The 12,368-nt window shown below is 45.5% G+C and overlaps 1 protein-coding gene, 2 long non-coding RNA genes and 2 other non-coding genes across 5 annotated transcripts; 1 reads left to right on the forward strand and 4 right to left on the reverse strand.

Annotated features, from left to right (window-relative positions):
- Positions 1-1,154: 1,154 nt before the first annotated feature.
- tmem88b (transmembrane protein 88 b) lies at positions 1,155-5,233 on the forward strand. The gene is given in 5 exon segments (XM_057028058.1): positions 1,155-1,501; positions 2,873-3,109; positions 3,112-3,321; positions 4,449-4,712; positions 4,715-5,233. Coding segments are annotated over 4 exon segments (732 nt in total). The 5' UTR covers positions 1,155-1,501; positions 2,873-2,878; the 3' UTR covers positions 4,742-5,233.
- Positions 3,176-6,632, reverse strand: LOC130523087 (uncharacterized). Its single transcript, XR_008949792.1, has 3 exons — positions 6,313-6,632; positions 4,427-4,707; positions 3,176-3,316 (listed from the first exon to the last, which is right to left on the reverse strand). It is a non-coding gene; the product is annotated as an uncharacterized LOC130523087 (long non-coding RNA).
- Positions 6,633-8,180: 1,548 nt separating this feature from the next.
- LOC130523494 (U1 spliceosomal RNA) lies at positions 8,181-8,346 on the reverse strand. The gene has a single exon (XR_008949901.1). It is a non-coding gene; the product is annotated as a U1 spliceosomal RNA (small nuclear RNA).
- Positions 8,181-12,058, reverse strand: LOC130523086 (uncharacterized). Its single transcript, XR_008949791.1, has 2 exons — positions 11,825-12,058; positions 8,181-9,494 (listed from the first exon to the last, which is right to left on the reverse strand). It is a non-coding gene; the product is annotated as an uncharacterized LOC130523086 (long non-coding RNA).
- LOC130523500 (U1 spliceosomal RNA) lies at positions 10,147-10,312 on the reverse strand. The gene has a single exon (XR_008949906.1). It is a non-coding gene; the product is annotated as a U1 spliceosomal RNA (small nuclear RNA).
- Positions 12,059-12,368: the final 310 nt, after the last annotated feature.

The following is a 12,368-nucleotide window of genomic DNA, read 5'->3' on the forward strand; positions in this document are numbered from 1 at the left end:
AGACCCTCTAATCAACACCGCCGGGGAGTAAACTAAGCTCAAAGCTGAGGGGAAAAGCTAAATATTCGGATCAGATCAGACTAATTAGTGGGCTCACACTTTAATCTATAACCATCATCAGGTCCCTCTGATTTTCTTTTTCCGGGATCATGTCATGACACCGTGCACGTGACGTCAAACGCTCCACAGTGACCTCATGCTGCTCCTGAAACATCTTTAAATCTTTGACTCCTAATGGTCAATAGTGAGGATTCTTTATAACCCTCGGACCTCTTCTGAAGGGCAGGATGTGATGAGCTAACGCAGCTGAACTATAAGCTCACAGGAGAAGGAAACAGTGTTTCCTGCAGTTTAGAAGTAATGACTCTTGCAGCTGCAAAGGTATATTTATATATATATAAAAGGTATATTCACCATAGATCTCATAAAACCCTCGATACATTAGTTACTGTCACAGGACACTCGTGCATTTATCTGTTATCCAGAACATTCATCCAACCTGGGATAGAAATGAAACGACTAAATGGCTGCACACATTTCTAACCAATTCCTAATCAATACATTCACATATTGATCATTTATACACACACACACACGAAAAGGTTCCTGAGCCGTGAACCAATGTGCAACTCATCTCCACATAGATACATTTTTAAAAACACAATTTAGGCTGAGGCCATCCACACCTACACATCTAAACATTCCTGAGACCACTGAGCAACAAGTTACCGATGTTTTACACAAGCACAGATCAGTCACAACTGTGTATTTAACACTTTCTCGTCCTCCAGCTCTGAACAAAGTTGAGCTCTTCTTCCAAAATCTTGCTCAGACTCTCACTAAAATAGAACTTTGCCTCCCGAATGTCAAACGCTGCATTTCATCACATTTGACCCGCTTGTCTGTCCCTCCCCCACCCCCCATTTTCTGCTTTCCTGAACCTCAAACTTATCAGACGAGCTGCCTGGCACTGACCCGACACTCCCCACCCCCCACTGCAGGAGGGACGGGGTTAAAAGGGGAGGGGGGTGGAACATGTCCTGAATATTGGGAGGTGGAATGTGCTGAGAGATGTTGGAGAACGGCAGAGGGGGGGGGCTGATAAGCCTGGTGGGAGGGTGAAGGGAGAGGGACGGGGAGAGACGAATGTAGGGAGGAGGACAGGGAGAGACAGCGCTGCTGACTCAAATTTGGGGGGTAAAGTTAGGGGGAGGGGCCGAGGGAGCGAGGTTTGACATACTTAAGACAAAAGAAGAGTTGAACCGTTTTCAGGGTCCAGGGCAGAACATCTCAGCTCCAGTGACAGTGGAGACGCAGGACGGAGACGGATAAAAGCAGCAGGACAAAAACCTGCTCTGAAGTTCCCACCAGCACAGAGGGAAAGTACAAGAGAGTCTGAGCGGGAAGCGGAACGTCCAACGGAAGTTTAGGACAGAGCCAGAGAACCTGCGACGACCTGGAGAGCCACCAGCCAGAGGTTCAGCTGGGCCCCCACCCACAGGTGAGTACAGGAGCCCTCACGACAGGACAGGAAGCGTCCGGGGTTGATTTAGGAACGAGCTGGGACAAGTGGGACAGCAAGCAGAGCGTCTCTGATCCGCTCCACATCAAGCTTCACATTTGGCTCAATGCTTAAGGTCCTATTTTATTTCGGCGGTGAATAACAAGGGCGGAGCAGCGGCGGGGATTATCAGCGAGTCCGTTTTCCTGCCGGTCCTTCCTGCGCGACCTGCGACCTTTAATCAAACCTCGAAACAATAATTTCAGACTTACAGACAGCGCAGCAGAGGCTAGCGTGCATTTCCAAAGAAGCTAAACTTTAAGGACAGTTGAAGACGCATTTAGGCACCTCTGCTTTCCTCACGCACATCTACGAGTTCAGGTGAGTCACTACTGAATCAAAGATAAATTACCGTCTAATCAGACTAATTTGCAACTTGAGGATTGATGTATTGAGATTTTACTTCTTTTACTTTACTACTAAAAGCCATTTAAAGAGCATCATCCTCTGAAGCAAATAATCCACCACACACACACACACACACACTTCAACCCCCACCTCGCTCCTCTAAACATGTCCATCACTGTCTTTATAGCCGGTTTAAATCCAATTAGACAAAGTTTTAAAAACTTTGACCCAAACTGTCCTCATGCAGCATTTTAACAGAATCGTAGCCAAAGGGTGAGAAGAGTTGCGCTAACACTCTTGATGATGATGCAGAGCACCGCACAGCCTCCATCCCTCCATTTTTATTCTTCCCGATGAGGTTACATTAAACGCTGGAGCCCCTCCTGGCAGAACCATGATGGAACTTCTCATATCCAGGAGAGACTTCGAACCGGCCCGGACCAGGGAGCCCAAATCCAAATCCTCCGCACGAGTGCGTCTGCCAGAAGGAAAGGTCGAACATGACGTCCCTGCTGCGCACTCGCACTCGCCGGCCAGAAAGCTGCAGATGTCTCCGCTCTGATTCGGGCATCAGCACATCCTGAAACACCATCAGGGAGGAAATCCTGCAGCGGACGGCTGCAGAGCATAAAAACATCCCAAATAAAAGGAATTTGAGCTGGAGAAGTGCAGAAATATCTCCACAGAATATATGATATTGAGATGCTGTTGAGATTTTAATTTAAAGATGATGAGCAGAGATGTTCCAGAGGATCGATGTGCATGGAGACCTCTGCCGCCCTGTAAAAATATCATTAACACAACAGAGATCAGGTCTTGGTCTCATCTACGCCAGCCAGATCCACTAATCAGATGCTCTCCTCGCCCTCCACGGGCTTCCTGGCTGATGAAGCCCTGATCTCCTCTGGGCCCTGCTCAGCCATCCTCATTGTCTCACTGACCAGGTTGTGTTTCCTACCACAGCTCGCCATGAGTATGACCGGTACTCTTGAAAAAGGAGCCCACCACCAGGCCTTGGATTTGTCTGAAGAGCTGGCCCCTCACCCCCACCCCCACCACCAACAACAACAACAACAACAACTCAACCACCTCCAGCATCTCCACCACTCCAGCTCTCTGGCCTCAACCACGGCCATTGGCGGAGGCCGGGAAACGCCATCGCGTGTGGTCGTACCTCCACCTTATTCGGCAGCCGAGAGCGGGGGCAGGGCTGGGGCCGGGGGGGGGCCGGGGGCGGCGAGGCTCCTCTGGAGCTGCGAGGCTCGCTGGACTGCTGGGCCTGCTCGGTGCTGGTGACCGCTCAGAACCTGCTCATCGCTGCCATCAACGCCTGCTTGGCTTCGCTGGTTTTCGGCTCCATCCTGACACCGGCGGTCGTCATGGTGACATTTGGCTTCCTCTGCCATTCTACAGTAAGAAGAGAGGGGGGAGACGAGGCTGATGAGCGGGGGGGAGATGTACAGCAGGTCAATAAGTTTGGAGGTTGTAAAGATCAGATGTGAAAAGGTCCAGAAGGTGTGAATGGGAGTGACCCCACACGACCCCAGTGCTAATCTGAATACACACCAGAGGCCGACCACCTCTTCATGGCCGAAGACACCCAGATTCTCCCTGTTCTCCAGCCCCCCCACAAATCAGCCCTCATGTGATAGGGGCTTAGAGAGGGATTAGCCCACACCCAGGAGGGGGGGGGGGGGGGGGGTGGAGGAGAACTAGCAAGAGTTGTGAGAGTGAGAGCAAGATATTTTAAGATTTAGATATACAGTATATATTAAACTCCCAGAGTTCGTGAGCAGGAGACCACATCTTCACCAGGTCAGAGCCCCACCAAGTCAGAACGAATCTGGGAGTGGTTCTGTGAAACAGATCCACGACATCTCAGAGCCTTGAAAGACACCGCCCCCCTTTTTCTTTTTCTAAATTCCATGCAGACTCCCTCCTCTCTTATCTGGATTTTAGTTTCCTCACCTCGCAGCGTTGCTGCACAACACTGGTGTTGACTCTTCTGACCAGAACACATTTAGATGCACGGGTTCTGACCTGGTTCTGCACTGGTTCTGCACTGGTTCTGACCTGGTTCTGAACTGGTTCTGACCCTGTTCTCTCAGAAGCAGGTAGAAACTCATCTGATGTCCTCAGTCGTTCTCCCTACACTCACCACGTAAATGCAACACTGACCTGAGGTCTTAGAATCCAGCACCGATAAAATGAGCAGAGTCACGGCTAAAATAAGAATTTCATACATGAACTTAACACGTTAAATCTAAAAATAACAGAAAATATATAGATTGGTTTTTACATCTGAAGGGGATTAATGTGCATAGTGTTTGAGTGTCCTGACAAGTTTAGCTATGGTATGTATACATTCTAGCACCTTAGAACTTAAGACAATGGCCCACTTGATTGGTTTATTGGAACCATGTGATGCTGTTCATTGCCCATATAAGGAATCACAGTAAAGGCAAAATGGCTCAAATTACAGGAAAGTAACATCATTACAGTTGGACACAAACTTACACAATGACCTCACTCTCCTCAGGTCCGCCCTCATGGAACGACCCCCTACTGCTCGGACCTGCTCAATGACGGGGGCTGCGTGGCCCTGCTGGTGGTGGGCTTCCTCTTGGTCACCCCTCTGCTCGTCTTGGCTCTGGCGGCGTACTGCCGCCTGGCCCGACACCTTCAGCTGGGCCTGTGCTTCATCCCCTACAGCCGGGCTGTGTACAAGAACCTTCCAGCCAGGCAGCACCGCGGGCTGGGCGCTGGCTGTTGTGGTGGTGGAAGCAGTAAAGGTGGAGCTGATGGGGGGGGAAGGGAAAAGTTTGGGTGTGAGATGGAAGTTTTGAAGAAGACATGGGTACAACTACGATAGGAATTAAACTGACGTACAATAGGGTGACTTGCATTTCTATTTTATAATAAAGAAAAGGTGATAGATGTAAATTAGAGAAGCACCATAGATGACAAACGAGCCTTGTTATAGCTCTTAGTTATAAACCACAGCTAAAAAATAGTGATAAGACTATTACTGATACAATCACCGTGTTTGGATGAAATTGGCCACTTCAAGCTAAAGTGTTGAAAACAGACTGTAGTTTTTGGAACTCGTGTACAGAAGATATACATGATGGAGTCTGGGCTGATTATGAAAATGTACAAGGGTAAAGCAAGAAGGTTTCCATTATGAGAGTAAACTAGGCTCAGGACCAAAGTGTTGGTATTGAAACACACTTGCAAAAATCCAAACCAACCATTTAACGTGTTCATTATGTTATTTTTTTATAGAAAAAATTGAACCGTCCCAATAAAGTCCATACGTGCGTATTTATGTGTCCCTCAAGTGGTGTAATGTGATAATGCAAAGCATAATGTAACATTTTAGATTACATAACCTGGAGTTACGGGTAAAATGTTGGACAGATGACATGATTTTGTTTTGTGCGTCCTCCACTAAGAGATAATGTGCAGGTAAAACTCCCACATTTGGAGAGTCGGGGAAAGAAAGCGGCACAATTTACGCGTTATTCAAAATGGGCCTGATGCGCCATCTAGTGGCGTGTACTAGTAACTTCATAGTTAAAGGGTTACCGGTACTTCTATTGGTTTTTGTTAAAGTCATATACTGTAGTTTAGATATATGTTTGTTTTTAATTAACGAATGAGGAGATCTAATTGACACATTAACTCGTATTAAACTTAGAGAGACTGTTGGCATCTGGATGTACGCACAGAGTGTGGAACTATTTTACTTACACAATATTCACTATTACACATTAATGGATTATTATTAAAATGTTCTATCGACACAACCCCCACCTTCATCAGATCCCTGTGACCAGTTCTGTACCCTTTTCGGGGTCACCGGGGGGGGTATACCATGGGCGAAGGTGGAGTATACACCTGGATGAGTCGCTGGTTCATCGCAGAGCCCAAAATGAGCATTTGTGGGCTCGGTACCTTGCTGAAGGGTACCTGGGCAATGCTCTAAAGGTGTTCTGGCACAATCCTTTACACAAAAATACAATTGTTGAAAACTGCAATTTTAAAAAGGAGAGGGCTACAGATAAATAAGTATTTCATACTTTAACTTTATACACTACATATATATATATTATTTTTTAAAAAGCCAAATTTACATGTCAAATAAAAGCCTCATCACAGCTGGTTAAGGCCGCCTTGCTGAGCACATTTAAGGGCAGCAGGAAACTGCGCCCCTGTTCACCGGGTTGACCCAAGTTTCCGGTCTCTCCTGCCTCACCCAGTTCACCCAGTCCCTCACCAGTCTTCCCCAGTTCACCCAGTCCCTCACCAGTCTTCCCCAGTTCACCCAACCCGCACAACACTTCAATTTCCACCCCAGTTAACTCCCTTACCTTCCCCGCCTCCCCACTCTCTCCACTCACCTCAGTCACACGAACACACTCACTCCCTTTTCCCTCCGCCTTCGACTCCATCTCCGCTCCGCCCGGGACAGCGGGGCCCCCCGCACCGCACCGCACCGCACCACCGACGCCTCGCCGCCGGAACGGGCCGCGAGATGTCCCTCCTCGCCGCAGTTGAAACATTTAAGGGCAGAGGAGGTAGCAAATAAAACGTAATCAAAGTCGTCCACACGGACAACAAACCGATAATTAAACTCCTCCGCCCTGTTCAGAATCACGCGCACCTGTCTGCGGTGAGACACCACGTGACTCAACAATGGCGACCAGCAGCCCGATAGTAGTTTTCTAATGGGGGACACCAGTTTCCCATGTCGGGACTGCCCCCCCCCCGGGTTGGCGTTCGCCGCCATGACGGCCGCCCCACAAACTCACACACTCGCCAAACGAAGAAGCAAATAAATAAATACGAAACGCACAATAAAACAAACTATGTTCACAAACATTCACACTCACACAAAAAGGCCAGAAATTGGAAAAACGCGTTTTTTCCGTCTCTCGCTCTCTCCCGCTCGCACTCCTTCCACCACCGAAAGAAAGAAAGTTACATAGCTGGTGATATTAAAGTTAGAAACTGTTTGTTAGGACAGCAATGGCAATGACATTACAAGCACTCATTTTCCTTCTTGCAACTTTGCTCTTTATTCCATCCAACAACTCGTCCTATAAACACCTTACAGCATCTTGACATCCAAGAAAACAACATGCTGTATTTCATCCAAACATGTCAGCTTCTCTCGTGCTGTCAGGGCACAAACATAAAATAAATATAAAACATAATACATAAGAATTTCACTGAGGATAAAAGGTGACCCGGCCTCCCCCAAGACACATGGGATCCCGGGTGATCTCTGCCACCATACGTATATTAAACTCCAAGTGTTCATGAGCAGGAGACCCCCCCATCTTCATCAGGTTAGAGCCCCGCCAATTTAAAACAAATCTGGGCATAGTTCTGTGAAACAGATCCACTTCAGCTCTGCCCCTTCCTATGTCGATAGAACATTTTGAATACCTGTATATATCTGGTACTTGTTTTCTTCACAATTGTAAATGTTGTGTAAGTAAAATGGTATCACACACACTGTGCATATGTCCAAAAGTCAACGTTTTAGCTGCTCATTCAATAATGAGAAATAAAATATATTATATCAATAACACCCCCACCACCACCACAGAAAATACTGTGCAATTCAGACTCTTGCGGAAAATAAATGTTGCATTGAAAGAATGAAAAATCCAGAGAGCTCCAGGTCCTAGGAACCCCTCTTAAGAGTAGTGGGCCCTGCTGTCTGGTCCTCTCCAACTTTCATCCCTGTGTTGCTGCTCAAAACTGGCAGAAAAGACTCATTTAATACTGATCGTGTTTAGGTGCACATTTAGGTGCAATGGTTATGTACTGGTTCACGTGATGTTATCTTGTAGTCTGTAGTTTGGGTTTAATGGGTGCAAAGGGAATGATAAAGCAAGGTTTCCAGTAGAAGGGAATGAAATTGGCTGATGCAGCGTCAGGCTCAAGTGACGTAAACAGAATGTAATTCCTTTTAATTAAGGTGTTGGGAGCCATAAGTACACAAGAATATACCCGGTGGGGTCGGGCCCAAAGGATAAAAGCAAATAGGTTTCCGGTGTTAGAGAAAATTAAACTAAAGTGGTGCCTAAATCCGATATTGTAACACACTTCACCCCAATCTTTACACATTTGTAAAAGACTGAGATGCGACAAAGTAGAGCGACTAACTCAACATACACCAGAAGCTGTAAACGAGCTGCCTGGTACCGACCCACTAATAATTACATATTGTTAAGGGGCTTTAATATTCACATCATATCAGGGGACCGCGCGGACGCAGGACCCCCACTACCAAACATTGTGCAGTCGAGACTCCCACATTTGGGGAGTTCGCAAGAGTCAACAGAACCGACAGTGCAATGGTCCAGTCTCGTCTTGGGAGAACCACCATCCTGACCATGGTATCTCCCCTGCCAGGTAAGTATGAATAACTACGCCCCGGAGGCGAGACCCCATGAAACGCCCTATGAACCTCGGTGACGGTGCCGGAAATAAACCACCGCTGATTATACGCATATTGTATATTTGTATCTAAACGGGGCCAAGTATCATTCGAAATTATTTACAAACAGCTACTCCGAAACTTGACAAATCAGGCAATTAAACTTTAAAATGAATGTCCCATGATACCTTGCGGTGCACGTAAAGATGCTTCTTGGTTGTTAACGTACCGAGGAACGTGTATATACGGCGTTGTACGCGTGCTTCCGAGCTCCATGGTGAATTGGGTTTTAATTGTAGCTGCCAAAAGTAGTTGTGTCGTAACGAGAAACGTCCGATCATCGTTGCTCGCTCCAATCATGAAAACAAAACACAAGGTAAAGAATGGTGTGGAGACGGCCCGCTGATATTCAGAAAGGGTCTATTGCACCTTCTAGGGGCGGATACTGGTAACTTAATATGTAAAGGGCTTGTATTAGCTTATAATAGTCCTATAGTTTAGATATACGTTTTGTTTTTCATAAACGAATGATCAGATCCAATCGAAGCTTTAACTCATATAAAGCATCCATGCAGTGTCTGAATATTTTACTGACACAATATTTGCTATTGTGAAGAAAACAATTATCATATATTTACAGGGATTCAAAATTCACAATTCAACATAACACCTCCTCCCGCGCACAGTTTTTAAGTACCGTGTAGTTCAGACTCTGTCCTCCTTCATCTGGATTTTAGTTTCCTTGTTGGTGCAAAAAAATAAATGTGACATTTAAAGAATGAATAATCCAGACAGCTCCAGGTCCGGCCGCGACCTTCATTAATCCCATCCTTCCCTCTTGGTCTCCCCCATTCCTGGAGTGACAAGAATAGTGGGCCCTGCTGTCTAGTCCTCTCCCACTTTCACCTCGCACCGTTGCTGCTCAATACTGGCAGAAAATATCATATAAATCTGATCAAAACACATTTAGAGGTACTGGTTTTGTACTGGTTCACGTCATGCTATCGTGCCACTGTCCACTGGGCCTGTGCTTCATCCCCTACAGCCGGGCTGTGTACAAGAACCTTCCAGCCAGGCAGCACCGTGGGCTGGGCGCTGGCTGTTGTGGTGGTGGAAGCAGTAAAGGTGGAGCTGATGGGGGAGGGGGGAGAAGTTTGGGTGTGAGATGGAAGTTTTGAAGACGACATGGGTACAACTACGATAGGAATTAAACTGACGTACAATAGGGTGACTTGCATTTCTATTTTATAATAAAGAAAAGGTGATAGATGTAAATTAGAAAAGCACCATAGATGCTAATATGACAAAAGCTAACTACTGGCCAATGAGCACTGTTAAAGCTCTTAGTTATAAAATACAGCTGTAAATTAAAGACACATTTCATGGGAAATAAAAATTTCCCAGCAGTGAAACAGTGATAAGACTATTACTGATACAGAATCACCAGGCTTCTATGAAATTGCCCGATGCTTCCAGCTATAGCACTGTAAACAGACTTTAGGTTCATTTTAAAATAAAGTTTTTGAAGTCATATGAACCAATAATCGGGGCTGATCATGGGCTGCAAGGTGGTTTCCAGTATGAGAGCAGATTAACACTTCAGACCTGGCGTCAGGTCTAAACTGTCGACTGTACCCGCTAAGGAAATACACTGGGAAACCCCAGTATACAGATTAGAATGAAATTTGACTCAACTAGGGTGAAAAAACTTGTTTAATACTCAAGTGAATCACATATAAATTAACTAGAATCTAGCTGTTACTCATTTCCTTTAACATCACATCAGGGGACCGCGCGGACGCAGGACCCCCACTACCAAACATTGTGCAGTCGAGACTCCCACATTTGGGGAGTTCGCAAGAGTCAACAGAACCGACAGTGCAATGGTCCAGTCTCGTCTTGGGAGAACCACCATCCTGACCATGGTATCTCCCCTGCCAGGTAAGTATGAATAACTACGCCCCGGAGGCGAGACCCCATGAAACGCCCTATGAACCTCGGTGACGGTGCCGGAAATAAACCACCGCTGATTATACGCTTATTGTATATTTGTATCTAAACGGGGCCAAGTATCATTCGAAATTATTTACAAACAGCTACTCCGAAACTTGAGAAATCAGGCAATTAAACTTTAAAATGAATGTCCCATGATACCCTGCGGTGCACGTAAAGATGCTTCTTGGTTGTTAACGTACCGAGGAACGTGTATATACGGCGTTGTACGCGTGCTTCCGAGCTCCATGGTGAATTGGGTTTTAATTGTAGCTGCCAAAAGTAGTTGTGTCGTAACGAGAAACGTCCGATCATCGTTGCTCGCTCCAATCATGAAAACTAAACACAAGGTAAAGAATGGTGTGGAGACGGCCCGCTGATATTCAGAAAGGGTCTATTGCACCTTCTAGGGGCGGATACTGGTAACCTCTCTCCGTCTCTCTCTTTTTTATTTTTTTAAAGATGTAACATTGTTTTTACCATAAACGACGGAGCAGATGTAATTGAAATACTAATTTAATAAAAAGTATAAAGAGTGGCATCTAGGCATATGCACAGTGTGACAGTGTGTGAAACTATTTCACTTACACAATATTTAGCATTGCGAAGAAAGCACGCATCACATATTCACAGGCGTTTAAAATGTTCTACAAACATAAAACAACCCCTGCTCCCTACATTTTAAATACGCTGCAGCTTAGAGTTTGTCTGCATTATTGTTTCCTTGTTGCACAAACAATTGTTACATTTAAAGAATGAATAATTCGGAGAGCTCCAGGTCCCAGGAACCCCATTAATCCCGTCCTTCCCTTTTGTTCTTCCCATTCTGGGGTGATATGTGTAGTGGGCCCTGCTGTCTGGTCCTCTCCCACTTTGACCTCGCAGTGTTGCTGCTCAATACTGGCATTGATTGACACAAAAGACTCATTTAATTCTGACCAGAACACATTTAGATGCACTGGTTCTGACCCTGTTCTCTCAGAAGCAGGTAGAAACTCATCTGATGTCCTCAGTCGTTCCCCCTACACTGACCACGTAAATGCAACACTGACCTGAGGTCTTAGAATCCAGCACCGATAAAATAAGTAATTCATACATTAATTATCTGTGTAGTTTCTCAATCATCCATGTCATAATAATCCAAAGTAGTTTTCTGGGTCAATGGGACTGTTTTTCTTCTCTTTTGAAGACGTTTCGAAGATGTTTCTATGCAGAAGGCGAAGAAAAACAGTCCCGTTGACCCAGAAAACTACGTCGGATACATTAACCTAATGCATTACATTTTTAAAAAGCCAAATTTACATGTCAAATCAAAGGCTCATCGCAGCTGGTTAAGGCCGCGGTATTTAAGGGCAGCAGGAAACTGCGCAGTGAAGCCCACAAATAACAGAAAGTGTGTCTGAAAGACTGTTTCACTGACAATAGTTTTGTGAAGATCAACACACCTTTATTCAACGACAACATCTCACCTGTAAACGAGCTACTGGCAGCGGCCATTGGACTGAAGTGGACGCCAAATTGCGTTTGTGTGAGGCCGGAAAGTAATCATTTTATGCCCCAAATGCATACCATATACTATAAATATAAAAATAAAAAGGAAACTAAATTGCTAACTTTTTGATTAAGCCAAAGTTAGACTGCTAAAACACGGTCTTAATCTTCTTCTTGTTTTAATGGCGGTTGGCGACCAGCTTGCAGGTGCATTACCTCCATCTTCTGGACGGCAGTGTGGAGCTGACTTCTCTAAGGTTTAAACCCTACTGTTTAGCCCTGTTAACTCTAAAAATAAAAATAAAAAATTGCCCTAAAAGCGACATAATCTGAATACCTCATCAACAATTCTACGAGATACTTTATTTCTTCACATATTAAGTCTTGCCTGGATTCTGACTGATTATGAAGTTTCTTTTTACCTTCTCATGACATGATTTCAATATACTCTGAGCTGGTTGGTGTCCTCCATGTTCCCTTAAATGTGCCCAATATACCATTGATGTAATCTAACACAGACCT

This window comes from Takifugu flavidus, chromosome 3 (assembly GCF_003711565.1).
Source record: "Takifugu flavidus isolate HTHZ2018 chromosome 3, ASM371156v2, whole genome shotgun sequence".
In the NCBI taxonomy this organism is placed as follows: domain Eukaryota; kingdom Metazoa; phylum Chordata; class Actinopteri; order Tetraodontiformes; family Tetraodontidae; genus Takifugu; species Takifugu flavidus.